This window comes from Phragmites australis, chromosome 20 (assembly GCF_958298935.1).
Source record: "Phragmites australis chromosome 20, lpPhrAust1.1, whole genome shotgun sequence".
Taxonomy (NCBI): Eukaryota; Viridiplantae; Streptophyta; class Magnoliopsida; order Poales; family Poaceae; genus Phragmites; species Phragmites australis.
Window position 1 is genome coordinate 24,454,917 of NC_084940.1, and position 17,996 is coordinate 24,472,912.

General features: G+C 49.7%; 1 protein-coding gene across 1 annotated transcript; it reads right to left on the reverse strand.

The window, feature by feature from the left end:
- Positions 1 to 12,689: 12,689 nt before the first annotated feature.
- Positions 12,690 to 14,167, reverse strand: LOC133901543 (uncharacterized). Its single transcript, XM_062342888.1, has 3 exons — positions 13,430 to 14,167; positions 12,783 to 12,898; positions 12,690 to 12,694 (listed from the first exon to the last, which is right to left on the reverse strand). The coding sequence occupies exons 1-3, from the start codon at positions 14,056 to 14,058 to the stop codon at positions 12,690 to 12,692; spliced, it is 750 nt and encodes a 249-aa protein (XP_062198872.1). The 5' UTR covers positions 14,059 to 14,167.
- Positions 14,168 to 17,996: the final 3,829 nt, after the last annotated feature.

Genomic DNA, 17,996 nt, shown 5'->3' on the forward strand with positions numbered 1-17,996 from the left:
CAATCACACCGCCACGGTCGTCGCCGTTGCGGATAGCTGCAGCATAGCCGATTGGCATCGACGTTCCTGGCTAACTAGTGCACCGTTTACCATGCCAACTAGTGCATTGACATTCGTTGCTGCATCTGTTTGCGGTCACCACCAAACCTAGTAGCAGTCATCGTTGTTTTGCGGCTACCTCAGATGACCCCTTCCAAAACCAACCATACTGCTGAGTTAGTCTTTCCACGTTCTACGCCATGCTTCCCTCATTTCACTGAAATGACATCTTAGCCCGACATCGATGTCAGTGGCTACGCGCCCGATCACCATCTCCGACGAAACCCGAACCACCGCCGCTACACAGAGTCACCTGTAGTATCCTTAACCTAGAAGCGCAACCTCTGGCCATTTGATGCATCATGGGTGTTCGAGATTAGATCTTAGCGTATCACTTCTTTCATCCAAGACGGTACTTGCATAGCATGCCAAGTCAGGACCATATCATTCTTCTTAGCCTTGTCAGCGAAGTCTGGTCTGCCCTACACTTCTTGAATCTTGCACAATAATATTGTCAAGCTTGACACAGTGATTGTGCAATAAAGCCTTTTCCCTTAGGAAGATAGTTCCAGTAAATCAGTATTTCCTTTTCAGTCTAATCCATCTCCCAAAATCTGTTCTCTTTTCATCTTAACTCATATTTAAGTGATTCTTGCGTATAAATATTTCTAAAATAATACCTATCCAACCATAATATTTTTAAAGTGTTATAATGATGTTTGGTATGGTGTTCTTAGTGTTTTCCTTTGTGTTATTTGTCGATAGTTCTCGCGATTAGTCGATAACATTCTAGAGCAGTTCGATGGACTTTAAGACCAAGATTTTGAGAACACTAAGCAGCATTGGGTAAAAGGCAAGTGTCCTTGATCATCTTGAACCTATATTTTAAATATTTTATTTTACAAAATTGCATGCAATGTCTGTTAACTTGATGGGTAGTCACCTATGTTAGGGTTTACCTAGTTCTTCCTTTACATTCCTTGAAGTCTAAGTGGTAGTTAATATGAGTCTCTTGGGTAGAATTGCTTAGCTATGCCTTTGGGATGTTGGGAAGTGTCATATACATGTTTAGTGGATATATGCAATGGTGATGATGAACTTGTTTTAGTAACATGGAACCCTAGGGCTTGGGCAAGGGATTGGTTTGATAATGGTGGTTCATGTGGTGGGCTTGTGAATATGTTCCAAGAAACTTGTTGGTTATTTCCCTGTTGGTTTGATAATGGTGGTTCATGTGGTGGGCTTGTGGATATGTTCCAAGAAAAGGTGTTAGGTTTTGTTGGTTATTTCCCTATTGGATGTCTTTGCCCAAGTGTCGCATATAAGGACCGGTTCGATGAGCGACAACCCAAGAAATACCGTTCAAACACAAGACTGATATGGGTAAGGCTTAGCATATCAATTAGACACCTGGCTGGCATTCGTTGGGGTAACAGGACCTAATTGATGGACAATACTTCATAGTGATCCCTAAGTTCCGCGATCATGTTTCCCCAAATTGTCCTGATTATCGTACGTGTTTTTTTATTTTATGTCTAGTTTGCAATTATATTACTAGCTAGTAGATATAATCATGATGGTTAGATCTATTAGTCGAGATTAGCACGATAGTTAAGGTGCGAGATTAGAGCTAGGTTTTCAGGCCACACACTGATCATTCTCTACTTGTATTCGACGAACATCTGCGTAGTTAGATTATTCTTAATCTAGAGCCTATTAGGAGATAACAAGAGGGGAATAAGGGATTTAAATTTGCTGATTGTACAATTTGCATTAGTGTCTTTTATGCTTGAACTATAACAATTTGCTACCAAGATCTACCTATATGTAATGTAGAATAAGATTAATCTGTTAATAATTAGATAGAATTCCCTATAACAGTTTGCTTGCTGATCCTTGTGGATACGATAACCTTAGAATACTCCGGGTGAAATGCTAGAATTGACCCGTGCACTTGCGGTATTTATATTGTGAGTGTAACTAGCGTTAACACATGCCAATCTTGTGTAGAAGATCATCCTCTGAAACATCCTCATCGATCAAAACCTTTAAGTGTGCCTTCTCATTAAGATCTTCCTTGGATGGCTTCACACCACGCCTCCTCTTGTGTCCATCCTCAATTGCAGTTGCGCACATTCCAAAATCTGAGGACAAAGAGATACAAGAGCTAGTTCTTGTCAGCATGGCTCAAGAATCGGTTAGGGTTAGCAAAAGAAGGTCAATACGTGATCCTTAGTGGGCTCTGATACCAATTGAACAACCGAACAAGGTGACTAGAGGAGGGGGTTGAATATGAGGCTCAATCGATTTTCACAAAACAGATGGTCTTTCCTAATTTTCACCCAACGCACCTCTCTCCTAAGTGACCAATATCACATACTCACAACAGAGTTACTGATCTTAGGAATCAATTTACGAAAGCCTTAAGATTATGCGGAAGCAATACAAAAGACAAAGGTAAAAAGCAGCAGCAAACTACTGATAGAGAACTACTGAAGGAAAGCTGTAAACTACTAACAGAGTACTACTGAATCAAGAGTAGAGATGTACTGAACTGGTTCAGTAGTGCTATGAATATCTTAATAGTTGCTCTCAAAAAGATATAAATCTTCAGTAGAAGATATCACAAATAGCAGAGATACTGAAAGAACACTTGCGATCTACTAAATGAAGAGTTCAGACCTGAATTAAATTCAGTAATGCCATGGATGTCTTCACTAGTTGATATCAGAGTTCAGTCAGTAACTCAGATTCGTGTTTAGTAAGTCAGAGTAGACAACAGAACAAAACTACTAAACACAATCAGATAGACTACTAAACAGAGTCTGAAACCTGAACGCAGACTACTCAACAAAGTATGTAGCCTAAAAACTGAGAGTTGAAACCAACCCGATCCTCTTCGAAAATTGGTTTCGTGCCATTGAAAGATGCACATTTTAGAAATTTACCATCGAACTGTAATGGTTCACTTTAATACCACCGAAGTTCCCTCCGTTTAGATTTTTACCACTCTATCCACTTCTGACCATAGTGAACCTATTGCACTAGAAATCAAGCCAAGAGCTCAAGAAATCATCATGAATTACATGGTTTTTGAAAAACTCTAGGTGAGGAATGAACAAGTGCAAAATCTCCAAATTTGGGGTGCTCATGAGATGGATCGATTCAAGATCATTCAAGGGACTTTCTCACATGTCCTAGCACCTTAGAGACTCACAAGAACTCATCCAAAATCGCAGCTCAAAGGGGAAAACGAAAATCACCAAAAAGAAGGAAAAAACATGGATCTTCATCCAACACATAGAGAGGAGATGGGAGATGGGGAGGAGCATGAAATTACTTCAACAAATCTCATATCATTGATAAGGAAGTTGAATACATAGGGACTTTGGTAGGATACCGCCATAATTCTTCCTCTCATGTGAAGAACAAGAAAGATTAGATCTAAACATATATCTCTTCCTCTCCTTTCCTCTCTAAGCACTCCCTAGCATTAAACCAAACCCTAGATGTAAACAAATGACCTCTCTAAAGAACAAGAGGTTGCAGCCACCACCAGCCTCCCTCTCTATATATAGACATTTTGACATCCCCAAAATATCCTCCACTCATAACACACCCTCACCTGCCACTAGGGGCAAAATTGTTCAACCTTTTCTCCTTTCATCGGACGCTCCCAACATCTTCACCATTTTGCTTCGCCTTGACGCAAGTTTTGTGATGATGCCACATGCACCTCCATCCTTCCATGGTTTTAAGGCTTCACCGCGAAACCGCCTTGCACGCCTGACAAAGCGTACCTCACCACCACTTGCTTACACCTCAAGTAAGCCTTCCGATGTCGACACGTGTCATCTCATCCCGCGATCCTGACTGTCGGCAAGCCTCTCCCAGTCCCGCTCCTTAGGCCCCTTTGTCCCTTGCACTGGCATTTCGCTCGTCTTGACTTCGTCAACACGCCATCTTCATCAACATCCATGCGCTTCTTGCTCTCTCCACGTATACGGTGTGGATCATACTTGACTTCACCCAACATCCTGGCCATCCAGCCCTAAGCCTCCCGCGTAGTCCATGTCCCCTCGTTGTTGACCGCCAAGTTGACTCCATTGACCTACATATCATGAGACAAGAAACCACATGTCCTTCTCCTCCAATAATTTCATCACCTTCACCAACTCCGGTTAATCACAAATCATAATCATGCATTGCAAAACATAGACATGCTCATGCAATTCACAATCCCGCAATTTCAAACTCCAAATCCAAACCAGCTACTGAGCACAACACAACAGAATATTGAACAACATAGTAAGTTACTAAACATAGCAAAAGTTGATTACTCATCATAGGTACTAAACCATGGCACACTACTGAACATATCGGATAATGAATACTAAGCAGTTGCCACATGGTTCATCACAAGGAAAGTGTTAACTAGAAAGATCTAATCAACGTTAACTAGATAGCAAAGTCCGTTCCCATTGAGTCGCACACATAATCGCGCAGAGAAAGGGACGATGTAGCGAACATGGCCATTTTAGGGTATGTATGTGATTTTGGTGATTAATAACAATATAGTCAATGGGACTAACATGTTTATCAAGTATATGCTTTAGTAGGTCTCATGGATGCAACATATGAATAAGCTACTGAAGCCGGGACAAAAATTGGATTGAATTGGACAAGTTCCAAGAAAAATGTACAAGCCAGATGATCTGGCGATAGATGAATTGTACACGCCGGAGTGTTTATCTCCAAGCGTTTGTACACATCGGATAATCCGGTGATGGAAGAAGTTTGCACGACGAAGCATTCTAGAAGTTGAAGTTCAAGGTTTTACACGTCGGATGGTCTGGCGTACATATCGGAGGCTTCACCAGAGCAATGTTTAGAGGGATTTACTTTGATTCAGTGGAAGAATGAGGTATACACGTTGAATGGTCCGGTGCATGTATCAGAGTATTCACTAGAGGATTCAGTAATTGCAACTCCTAGTTTTGGCATGGTTGTACACGGTGGATGTTCTGGCGCATTGAAGATCTACATGCCGAACAAATGCATAATGAAGAGAAGTGGCTCGGTTAGCTCAAGTCTACACACTGGATGGTCCGATGATGGAGTTCAAGGTAACACCGAAACATCTAGTGTTCACAATGAGATTGGAGGTCCAACGGCTAGTTGTTGCTGCTGTACACACCGGATGTTCCAGTGATTGTACTACTGTTAACACTCGAACATCCGGTGTTCAGAGTTTTTTTTAGCCTTTGGAGCAACAACTAGTTCGCAGGGTTGAGATTATAAATACCCCCCTCACTCGGTCATTTGAGTGTGCTGCAGTCTAGAGAAACTCACATACACTTGAGAAGATACCCAAGCCACCAAAGTACTAAAAGTAATCATCCAAGGCAATTAGCACATGATTTGGGAGTGATTAGTGCTATTAGGCCTAGAGAGAGAGTTATTGCTAGGTGTTGCTGTCTAGAGAGGGGATCAAGGAATGATCCTACGTTGTACCAAGTGGTATGTTGACACCTTGGAGTCTTGGTGACTCATCAGCACCGCGAGCCTTGGTGGCTCAAGCTTGTTGACCTTCGATTTCGTGTGGAGCGACGACAAGAAGCTTGTACGAGGACACGGATACTTTTGCCTTGGTGGCTCAAACTTCAAAGTGAAAAGACGGCAAGTGATCGGAAGAGAGGCTTGTGGAGAGTCTTGCTTTAGTGGCTCAACCTACTTGAGACCTAATTGGTTCAAGGGTCGTGATCAGGTGCCATTCGGGAGCAATAGGCTAAGTGACTGCTTCAACGTGGACTAGATGTGACGCTTATAATATTGATACCACAGGATAAAAATCATTTATACCGAGTTTACTCTCTCTACCTTCTTTACATTTTCGCATTTACATACTTGTTTTACGTGTTTAACTTTCTAAGTAGTTTGCTAGGATTAGTTATAGGTTGCAAAACTTTTAAATGATAAAGTAGACATACTAGATAAATCTATAGCACATTTAGATAGAATTTAATATAAATTTATCTTGTAAAGTTTCAAAAACCGATTACTTTTATATGTCATAATTTATTCCCTCTTAAAACATCACCGATCAATGAACTACCTCATAATAGTAGAGGGAACCTGGGGAGTGATCCACCAGCATGCATGGGTTTCCTTTCGTCGTTCCAGTTCACCAGGCCAGGCCACCATTCGGCTAGTTGATGCATCCATGTCCTCGCCTGAGAAGATTAATTTCCACCGTCGATGAGAGAGTTGTGCCAGGTACATGTCATCTCCTTCAGATCCAATTTCACCATGCATGAGCTCCTCCACATCGACTCTCAGTTCACCGCCACATTAGCAAATTGGCCGCACTGTATGTTTCGACTACATGCAAAATAAAAGGGGAAAAAAGGAAACCATACATGTCAATGCATGCCACCTGTGCATATACTGCTCAATTCACTGAAGCTGCATTCCGAACAAGCCATGTCAAGTGCTCAACACCTCAGGCAAAAATATACTGCTACTGGTGCTACAAAGTCACCCCCAAGGCCTTGCCATATCTTTTTTTTTTTTGGCCTCGACCCCATGACATAAGAGAGTACCAGTTGAGTCCTCTCCATTATCACATAAAACTGTTCATCTCTGCATTAAAAGAAAACTGTTCCATTTGAGTTTGGATCTAGAATTGCACTCTTGCACTATATTTGTTCCATGACAGGTGGGTGATCTTGAAAATTGACCGCCTTCATAAGCTTGTACCTGTATGTATCATCACTCACCAGGTGTGTCAAGGGCCTTATGATCTCTGGTAGGCGGCCCTCGACTACGGAGTTCGTAATCTCCGGCCGTGATCTTCCGATGCGGGGGGTTATTCCCCTCACTGCCGATCGGGCTTGAGAGCGAGAGGTAGGAGAGCAGGTAATTGATCTTGCCTTCCCTCAATCTTTCGGTTTACAGGAAATATATAGCCATCGGCCCTAACCAACGGAGGAAACAAACTCCTCAATTCAAGGAACTAATCAAAGATAGCAAATAATATCTTAACAACTAAAAATAGAAATAGCTTTCCAACTTCAGCCACTTGCGCTGATCGCCTCCTCCTCAGTTGCATGCACCGAGCCCGCGACCATCGCGCGTTCTGCGTCCCTGCGTGCGCCCGCACGTTCTGCTGCCCGGCGCACATCTCTGGCTCGGCGTCTCCTGGTGTAGGTCTTCCCCCACATGACATCTCCCCCCCCCCCTCGAGACTCAGCTCGTCCTCGAGCTGAAAGGCAGGGTACTTGGCACGGAGAACATCGATGTCCTCCCAAGTTGCCGAAGCCGGAGACTCGCCCTTCCACTGAACAAGGGCCTGGCGCACGCCTCGCGCCAAACGAAATCGAACAGCACGTTCCGGCTCCGGGGCGATGGCACCGTGATGGAGAGGAGGCAGCGCCGGTGGTGCACATGGTGGCGGCCCGTGGAACATCTTGAGCAGGCCAATGTGGAACACGTCATGGAGACGAGCGCCGGCCGGTAGCTCCAGGCGGACGGCCACGTCGTTGATGAGCTCGGTGACGCGGTACGGCCCATAGAAGCGGGGCTTCAGCTTGCCCGTGCCGGACTGGGGGAGCGACGCGGCGGGCCGCTGGCGCAGGCGGAGGAGCGCCCAGTCGCCCACCTGGTATGCAACGTGGCGGTGGTGCTTGTCATAGTGCAGCTTCTGGACCGCCTGAGCTTGCTCGAGCCGGTAGCGGATGTCGGAGAGGAACTCAGCCCGCTCCTCCATGCTCTTGGCGACGGCGGCGACCCGCGTGTCCCCCGGTTCGTAGGAGCGGATGGAGGGTGGATCCCTGCCATAGACGACCCGGAACGGGGTGTCCCGAAGGGAGGACTGGTACGCCGTGTTGAAGATGAACTCCGCCCATGGGAGCCAGCGCAGCCATTGCCGTGGGCGGTCCCCTGTAAAGCAACGCAAGTACATAATAATCACCCGGTTAGCCGCCTCGGACTGCCCATCCGACTGCGGGTGGAATGCCGTCGTCATGTGCAGCTTGGTGCCCATCAGCCGCATGAGTTCGCGCCAAAACGTCGAGGTGAAGATGGGGTCGCGGTCCGATACCATGGACTGCGGAACGCCATGTAGACGAACGATCTCGGCGAAAAAGGCTTGAGCGACGGACTCGGCGGAGAACGGGTGCGCCAGCGGGATGAAGTGGCAGTATTTGCTGAACCTGTCCACCACCGTCAGGATGACGGACTTGCCGCGCACTCGTGGCAGCGCCTCGACGAAATCTAGAGCGATGTCGGTCCAGACGCCCTGGGGCACCGGCAGGGGCAGCAGGAGGCCGGCCGGGCTCAAGTGCTCGGACTTGTAACGTTGGCACACTACGCAGGAGCGTACCCAGTCCTGGACGAGCTGCTTCATGTTGGGGATGTGGAAGTCGCGCCGGAGGCGGTGCAGGGTACGCTGGACACCCTCGTGCCCGTCCCCATGTGTAGCCTCGATGATCTCCCGAGCTAAGGGCGATGCCGGGGGAATGTACAGCCGGCTGTTGTACTGCAGCAGGTCGTCGGCGAGCGCCCAGGGGCCCGTGCGCGTGCCGGCGGTGACCTCGTCGCGGAGGGCAGTGAGCGCCGGGTCCTGGCGCTGCGCGTCAAGCAGCCTGCCGATGAAGTCAAAGCGAGGCGCAGACAGTGCCAAGATGGCGCCCTCCTCCGTGTCGCGCCGTGACAGGGCGTCCGCAACAGCGTTCGCAGCGCCCGGCTTGTATTCCACGGCGAAGTCGAACCCCAGCAGCTTGCCCACCCAATGATGCTGAGGGATGGTGGCGAGGCGCTGGTCCAGCAGGTACTTGAGGGAGTAGTGGTCGGTCTTGACGATGAAGCGCCGGCCCCAGAGGTACGGCCGCCAGTGACGGACGGCGTGCACCAGGCCGATCAGCTCCCTTTCGTATGCAGCGAGGGCACGATGACGCGGCGCGACGGGCCGGCTGAAGAACGCCACGGGGTGGCCGTCCTGGACGAGCACAGCGCCGAACCCGTGGGTGGACGCGTCGCACTCGACGGTGAACGGCTTGGCGAAGTCCGGCATGGCGAGGACGGGCGCCGATGTCACTGCTGCCTTAAGAGCGTCGAAGGCAGCGGCGGTGTCCTCTGTCCAGGAGAACCCGTCTTTCTTGGTGAGGGCCGTCAGCGGGGCGGCGATGGTGCCATAGTTGTGGACGAACTTCCGGTAGTAACCGGCGAGGCCGAGGAAGCTGCGCACCGCCCGTGCCGAACGGGGAACCGGCCACTCGTGGATAGCCTGAACCTTGGCCGGATCCATGGCGACGCCCGCCTCGGATATGACGTGGCCGAGGTAGGACACTGAGGGGGAGCCGAAGGTGCACTTGCTGCGCTTGACGAAGAGCCGGTGCTGACGGAGCACGGAGAGCACGGTACGCAGGTGCCGAAGGTGGTCGGTCCAAGTCGCACTGTAAATCAAAATGTCATCAAAGAAGACAAGCACGAAGCATCGCAGAAACGGTCGGAGCACGTCGTTCATCAGCGCCTGGAACGTTGCCGGGGCGTTGCACAGCCCAAACGGCATGACGAGGAACTCGTAGAGGCCGTCGTGTGTACGGAAGGCGGTCTTGTGGACGTCCTCGGGCCGCATCCGCACTTGGTGATACCCCGACCGCAGATCGAGTTTGGTGAAGAAGCGGGCGTCGTGGAGCTCGTCGAGGAGCTCGTCGACGACGGGAATCGGGAACGCGTCCTTGACGGTGAGGGCGTTGAGGGCGCGGTAATCGACGCAGAAACGCCACGATCCGTCGGCCTTCTTGACGAGCAGGACCGGCGAGGAGAAGGGCGAGTCGCTGCGGCGGACGACGCCCTGCTCGATCATTGCGGCGCACTGGCGTTCCAGCTCGTCCTTGTGCGCCGCTGGGTAGCGGTACGGACGGACCGCCACGGGAGCGGAGCCAGGCTTGAGGACGATGGCGTGGTCGCGGCCACGTGGCGGTGGGAGGCCCGTCGGTTCACCGAAGACGTCCTCATATGCGACCAGGAGCTCATCCAGGAGCGTCCCACTGGCCGCGGCGAGGGTGCGCAGTTGCGCTGTCGCGGTTGAGGCCACGCCCGTCCAGGCGAAGCGTTGCCCGTCTCGCTGGAACGCCATCGACCGGGAGGCGAAATCCCACACGATGGGACCCAACGTGCCGAGCCACCGAGTGCCAAGCACCACATCGAAACCTGCGAGGGGCATCACAAAGAGATCGGTGTGGAATGTGGAGCCGTTGATGGTGAACGCCGCGTCCCGGATGACACCAGGGCAGGCCACGCGTTCGCCGTTGGCGACGATGGCCGTCATGCGCGGGCTGGACTGGATCGGGAGGCCGGCGCGCCTCGCCGCCTCCTCACCGATGAAGCTGTGCGTCGAGCCTCCATCCAGCAAGGCGAGGAGGGATGCGTCACCGACGGTCACCTGGAGCTGGATCGTGTCCGCGATGGGCACGCCGGCGACGGCATGCAGGGAGAACACGGGCGCCTCCGTATCCCCGGCGGCGGCCGCCGCGTCACCCCCAACCGCGACGTCGTCGATCTCCACCCCGTCGACGAAGAAGAGGCGACGGCAGAACCTGTTGTGGCCACGGGTGAATTTCTCGTCGCAATTGAAGCACAGACCTTGGCGGCGGCGTTCGGCCATCTCTTCCGGCGTCAGGCGCCGTTGGTGGGCCGCGTCGCGACCCTGTGGGGCGGCCGCTGGTGGGGCAGGCAGCGCCAACTGCTACGCGGGCGCGGGTAGCGCGAGCCGTGGCGCAGGCGCAGGTAGCAGCCCACGCGGCGGGGCTCGTGGTGGAGGTGGCGCCGGCCGATCGCGCTCCATCAACTCCACCTGGCCTGCCAGGCTCATGGCGGCGGCGAGCGTCTCCGGATGATGGATGCGGACGGCGTGGCTGAGAGGCGGCAGAAGACCGCCGGTGAAGAGCTGGACGCGCTGGGACTCGTCGAGCCGACCCGCGCGCGGCAGGAGCGCCTGGAAGCGGTTGGAGTATTCCTCCACTGTTCCCGTGCGCCGGCACTCGGAGAGTTCGAAGAGCGGGGCCGAACGCAGGGGTGGGCCGAAACGCAGGTTCACGAGTTCCTTGAAGCGCCCCCACGTCGGGGCTCCCTCATCCTCGAGCAGCTGGGTGTACCAAGTCTGCGCGACGTCGTCCAGGTGGTAGGACGCCATGCCCACGCGCTCTTCGGCCATGGTACGGTGGTGACGGAAGTACGCCTCGAATTTGTTGAGGAAGAGCAGCGGATCCGTGGTGCCGTCGTAGCGGGGAAAATCCCACTTCTTGGGCCGGGGGGGCAGGTCGAGGTCGCGCGGCCCATCAGGGTGGCGAGTCTCGCTGCCGTCGGCTGTCGAGGCCTTGGCCTTCATGGTCGCCATATCGGCCTTCAGGGAGGTGAGGTCGGCGGACATGTGCCTGATCTCCTGCAAGAGGTCGGCGATGGTGGGCTCGGCCATGTCGGCGGCTGGGTTGGCTGCGGAGGCGGGTGGTGGGGCTGGGGATGGCGGCGCTGGTGGTGGGCTAGGGGCGGCGGCTGGTGTGGAAGATGAAGGTGCGGCGGCTGCTGGGGCTGAGGATCGAGTGGATCGTGATACCAGGTTGTCAAGGGCCTTATGATCTCTGGTAGGCGGCCCTCGACTACGGAGTTCGTAATCTCCGGCCGTGATCTTCCGATGCGGGGGGTTATTCCCCTCACTGCCGATCGGGCTTGAGAGCGAGAGGTAGGAGAGCAGGTAATTGATCTTGCCTTCCCTCAATCTTTCGGTTTACAGGAAATATATAGCCATCGGCCCTAACCAACGGAGGAAACAAACTCCTCAATTCAAGGAACTAATCAAAGATAGCAAATAATATCTTAACAACTAAAAATAGAAATAGCTTTCCAACTTCAGCCACTTGCGCTGATCGCCTCCTCCTCAGTTTCATGCACCGAGCCCGCGACCATCGCGCGTTCTGCGTCCCTGCGTGCGCCCGCACGTTCTGCTGCCCGGCGCACATCTCTGGCTCGGCGTCTCCTGGTGTAGGTCTTCCCCCACATGACAAGGTGGGGCTAACTTGACTTCTGGAGATTTGATCAGCTAGCTACAGACAACAGATGACCATGCTAGCTCTAGTGCACAGTGCCGAGATCAAAGTACAGAAACAACCAAAACCTTATATACACTTTCAAAATCGCAAAATTCCTGTTATTTTGCCACAACGTTTACTTTATTCCCAACATGTGCCCATCTGCCCTCGCCCCTGGGCGTCACTGCTTAGCACCTCCTTCTGATTCTTCTGAGTGTTAAGTAATAACTGGCATCCATCGTCAGCCACAGCCACTACGCCTGATTTCACGACAATGCGGGTTTGCACCCAACCATTGAAAATGACAAGGAAGGTCAAGGTCTGACGATATTGAAATGAAATGAGACATTTTAGCAAGGTTCAACTGGCCAGGCATCAAAGGCAATACAGGATACTCGTCCACCTGATTGCACAACTTGGAGATTAGTCAACTATTCTTACAATTGACTACAAGCATGACAGCTTTATTTACCCAACAGACACACTTGTAATATGAAACAGGTAAATCACTCGTAAAACAGATTGTAACAAGAACAAATCCAGCTTAGCATTGTGTGAGCTTTACACTGAAGTAGCATCCGCAAAGAAAAATGTGTAAGAATTAGCTTACTCTCGATAACAAAAAGTACTAAGAATTGGTGCCATGTCACTTACCGTTGATACATTGTGTACCAGTAAGTTTCCTCCCAGAAGACAATTCCCAAGTATACATCAGACCTTCAGATGTTCCAGCAAATCCATAGTTACCAGAGGCATGGACAGCAGTAGCTCTGAAAAAGATAGGTGTATATCAACTGAGAAACTGAAGATCATTCATGATATGCCGTTGAACATAAAGTTCTAGAAAGAGTATTGTCGTGGTGGAATGATCCCTGAGATCTAAGATTTAATAGGGTAATGGTTCAACAACATTGGGTTATTCTTGTTTTCAACCTTTTCTCTTTCTTGATGAGGGGCTTTAAATTAGCAACTAGTCAATAACTTTATCCACTAGTTTCCTCAAATAAAACTATAGATGTAACTTGGTTACAAGAATCACATGCTATATTACTACGTTGACGATAACCCCAGCACGACAAGTTCCATTTTCAGATTCCTTGAAGATGGAACCGTGATCAATCAAGGATTGCCAGCAGGTACAATTAAGTCACAGGCCAGTACATAATGATTGTGAAGAATCAGGCTGTCCATCATGGACTAGTGCCTGGTCAGATGGTCGGGACATGCTCTGCTTGAACAAGGCGACCTCCTAATGATGCAAGTTGTTGAAGAGGATTAGCTGGTGGGATCAGAAGACCTACTGAAACCCAAACTCATTGCCATTTCTACATTGAACTTGACATTCTTGCACTTTGCCAAGTGGGTTTCCTTTACCTGCTGTAGTTCTATCACCAACAGGCCACGCTGCAATGGTGTTTACTCTTTTTGACCCATCATTAGAATACTTGCCTTTGCCTGATGACTCAAAAGCAACAAATTTGTCAACAAATTCAGCAGCATCAGAATTGCAACTAATCATACTCTTTGCAAGAGGATCATCAAATTTTCTACATTTATCATTTACATCATAGAACCTATTTTCCTTCTGATTAACAGCTGGGACTTCAGTATGATGTTGTTCATCCCTCATGAGCAACAAAGATGATTCTGTCTCGCTTGGAGTTGGCACAATCAAAGTTGAACACACAGGAAACTTACTCCACTTTCCAGTATCATTATGTTCATGTTCATCAGAATGAACTGGAGCCTGAAAGACATTTGGTAAACACTCTCCAATACTAGAAACTACTGGACCATGCCTAGCAGAAGCTTGTGCACAGACATCAACCAATCCATTGTCAATGTTCTTGTTGTATGGCAAATCCATGGAAACTGATGAGCCATCTTTCATACAATTTGTAGGGTCCTTAAATTGCTGCTCAACTTGCATTTGTGCAACATCGCTGTTACACTGATTGTAGTTTGCCGGGTAGGAACTATCTTCCCCACCGAACTCTTCCTCTAGACAAGCAAGGAGTGAATCAGACAAAATATACTGGCCTTTTTCATGATCGTATATCACATCAGGTGTTATTGTGCTATTGTGTACACCAACCTGACACTCAAAATGTTCAGCATAACCTGCAATTTTGCCATCTAGCACCTTTGAGTTCTCAGACTCATGATCGTGAACACCCGTGGGTTTGGATGTATTAGCACCCCAAATCTGTGCATCATCCTCAAAACTATCTGCAACAACATCTTTCATCTCATCTAATTTAAACACTGACTCGTCATTTGTGAAGTCATCATGAGCAGAGCCATGTTTAACCATGTCACAAAGAGATCCCCCATGGACATACATTTCAGAACTATTTCTATTTGTACCTCCAACAATAGTTGTAGGGACACTTACACCTGTTCAAGAGAAGAAATTGTTCAGGACCATAACTCTCTTACACAGAGGAATAAAATCATCTGTCAAATGTTGTAAAACTGCAAAATTTGCTTTCTGTAGGCTGCTTGATTGGCTATAGCAAGTTTCCCTTTCCAGGGACACCATTTTATTATGATGATAGTCAAATTTTTCATGAAAAATATAATTCGAGAAGAACTAAAAATAGTTACCTTGGCAACCATGATCAGAGGGATTGTGAGCTGAGGCTATTCTCACCGAAGCAGTAAATTTGTTGTTCTTTTTTTGCTTGGACTTCTTCTTTTTGTTACTTTTCTTGAGAAGGGGAATAGCTTGGGGAAGCAAAATAGACATCATAGACTTTGCTACTTCCTTCTCAGCTGATCCTAGATCAGAGTTTTCGGAGATTAAATAAGAATAACCAGAAGAGAAACCAACTTGTAGAGATGAACTTGGGGGAGGCTCTCCCAAATTATCATCAACCAAAGTGTGTTTTGAATTGTCAGGGATTTCTTCCAGCAATGGAAGCAGGCATCTTGACTCAGAGACATCTTGCAACCGTGCTTTACTTGCAGGACCTCCCTTGAACATTGCAAAACAATAATTATTATCAAATAATGGTCTTTCAACTTAGAAGTAGCAGTGTAGAACTAAAATTCAAAAGTCGCACAGGTGAGGGTGGTTGACCAGCAAATAAAACATTATTGAGTTTTAAAAACTTGCATGATAATCAATGTTCTTTAACATCCTGACTGTGGTGTAGATTCATTTGTTAAATAGTGATAAAAGGACATTTTGTGCACAACCATGGCATTAGCAAACAGAAATATGCACGCAATAAGAAGGTGCACGTTCTCACGGTTTAGGAACTTCTAAGGTGCAAGTTCTCACCTAAGAATGTTGAAGTATATTGCCCACCTTTCCTCAAAAGCTTAAGCTTTTGGGTGAGTTGGTGCATGTAACTCAATAAAGGGTATAACAGCTATCATCCAAAAAATTGTACGTATTCATTAATGAAAGAAAAATGCCAGATGTGCATTCAGTTAAAAAAAGCTATGCAACTCATGAAGGAAATAAAGCAAAGCAACACTATACAATTGGTGGTTTATACAACAAAAAAAAACTATGGATTCTTACAGCACGATATTTGTTGGATATGTGTCGAATAATTGTACGGAGTTGGTTACGTGTAGGACTTAGAGTTGTATTAGCGATACATGGTGGAATCCTAGTAGGACTCCTGTCTCCAGGCCTCCTCATAAATATGAGAGGAGGGTCGCTGTTTGTAACCATGACGGCATAGCGACAGGTTCGCAGGGGGCAGCAAGTCTGCGGGAACCCCGGGAAGCGGCCGGTGTTGCTAGTTGGGGAGGAGCGCCCGTAGTCATGCCCCGGGGATGTAGGCTTCGGCTGAACCTCGTTAACAAATATTGTGCCTCTGGTGTCGTCTGTGATCGTGCGCATCATCTCGGTAGATCCATCCGTTGCTTTCGCTGATGGTTTATTTCCTAACAAGTGGTACCAGAGCCATGGTTGGATTGGATCTAGAGACGGTGCGTGAAAGATCACGTGGAGGTACGAGGATTATTCATCTACAAGGCATCGTGCAACGCACGGATGGTGCGGACGGATATGACACAAGGTAGAGCATGGCGGCGTCGGTGCACGCAGGAGGCACGTGTGGCCGTGGCGGTACGGAATCATCGAGGAGTCGATGGGGCGCGAAGTGGTTTGCAGAAGGGCTCGATTGGTGGCACTGAGCAGAGGAGATTTGCGATGTGAGCCGGGCGGTCGCACGATCTGCGGTGTCGAGGACAACGGGCGCGGAGTCTGCGGATCATCGGGTGCCACATCATGAGACCATGGTTGGTGTGGCTGCGTGGCACGAGCATCACACAGAGGTTGATGGGCTCGGGCGTGAGGTGGACGAGCCAGACACGGCAGCAGAGTTCTACTCGGACGGACGCGTGGAGTCCTGTTCGGTCTTTGCCTTTGCCTTGGTCAATATGTGCGTCACGAAGGCAGACCAGCGGAGGCGAGGCGTGCGTGTGCAGAACAAAGGCTCGGGAGGCCAAGCAGCCTGGGGCGCAGCTGGACCAGCACGAGCGTGGTGCGGACGACCCAGGGAGTGGGCGCGGCCGGTAGGCGTGCCTGGGCCGTAGCGGGTGCGCGGCCAGGCGGCTCGGTGGGCTAGCACAGCACATGGCGTGGCAAGCGGCTCTGGGGGCGTGCAGCACAGCCGGACACACATGATGTCCATGCGAGAGGTCCACTGGAGGTTGCATGTTTTTGAATAAAAAAATTAGATTCAAGGCATGGCTCGGGTGGTGCATGGCTCGGGTGGTTTGGTGATGTTCGATCTTGTGGGCACGTGGAGCTGTGGAGGTCAACGGCTTGCAGACAGTTTGGCGCATGGGACATGTGCGTGAAGCACGGGAAGTCACACGGGCTGCTGGTGCAGAGGCCTTGTGGGCACTCGACAGTGGGCCAAGGTGGCAGGCGGGGTCAAGTGCAGCCAGGCGGGGCACTGTGCAGAGGCTAGTGCAGCTCTGGACGTGGACCGGTGGGTTCAAGGAGGATGTATCAACGACGATATGCGGGTTTAGTGACGAATCTAGGGAGGCAATTCGCAACGAGGGCGAATAATCTGGTATTCGGTGAGGTGAGACTGAGGTTTCGGTCAGGCATCGAATGGATTTTCGTACAGGTGACAAGACGTGTCGCGTAGACGTGCATGAGGTCCGCATATGTTGGAGTGCGATAGGATGTCGCAAACACGAGGTGCGTAGGTGTTGGAGCGTGACAGGAGGTCATAAAGACGCTGATGAATATTGCAACAGGCGAAGGAGGAGAGGCAATCGACTGGTTGGCCAAACTTTAGGCTGGTGTTGTGGTGCTCGGTGATGAGCATGGGCTGTCGATGGTGTTTGGTTGTGGTGCACAAAGCGACTGATAAGAGTTCAACAGTGGTGTCCAGACAGTTTGCGGGCACATGGCAAACGGTCCAGGAAAGGCTGGCGGACAGTTCACTTGGAGGGTGAACATACCGTGGTGCAGGACGGACAGGCTGGTGGCGACAGGCCAGTCATACCGCGGGTAGCAGAAATGATGAGACTGGCAACAACAACATAGAAGCGTGAGGGCCGGTGGTGGTTGGCCGGTGGTGGTTATTTTTGTGGCGTGGCAATACATGGCATGAGCTCAGGATGCAGGATGGCATTGGAGAGGGCTTGCGTGTTTCCAAATCAGCAAGGGCATGGATCGATTCGAGTTGTACGCGTACGGATTTCTGAAGTGTGGATCGATGGGTGTGAAGAAGCTTCAAGGGCTGAATTGGAAAGAAGTATAGATTGTGGAGATCTTTACTTGCAACTGGAGTAATCTGGTTGGTCTGGGACTGCAGGAGGCTACGGTGTAAGACGTCAGATAATCGTAACCTAAACAGTCAGGGAGCAGTTTTCTTCATGAAGTCT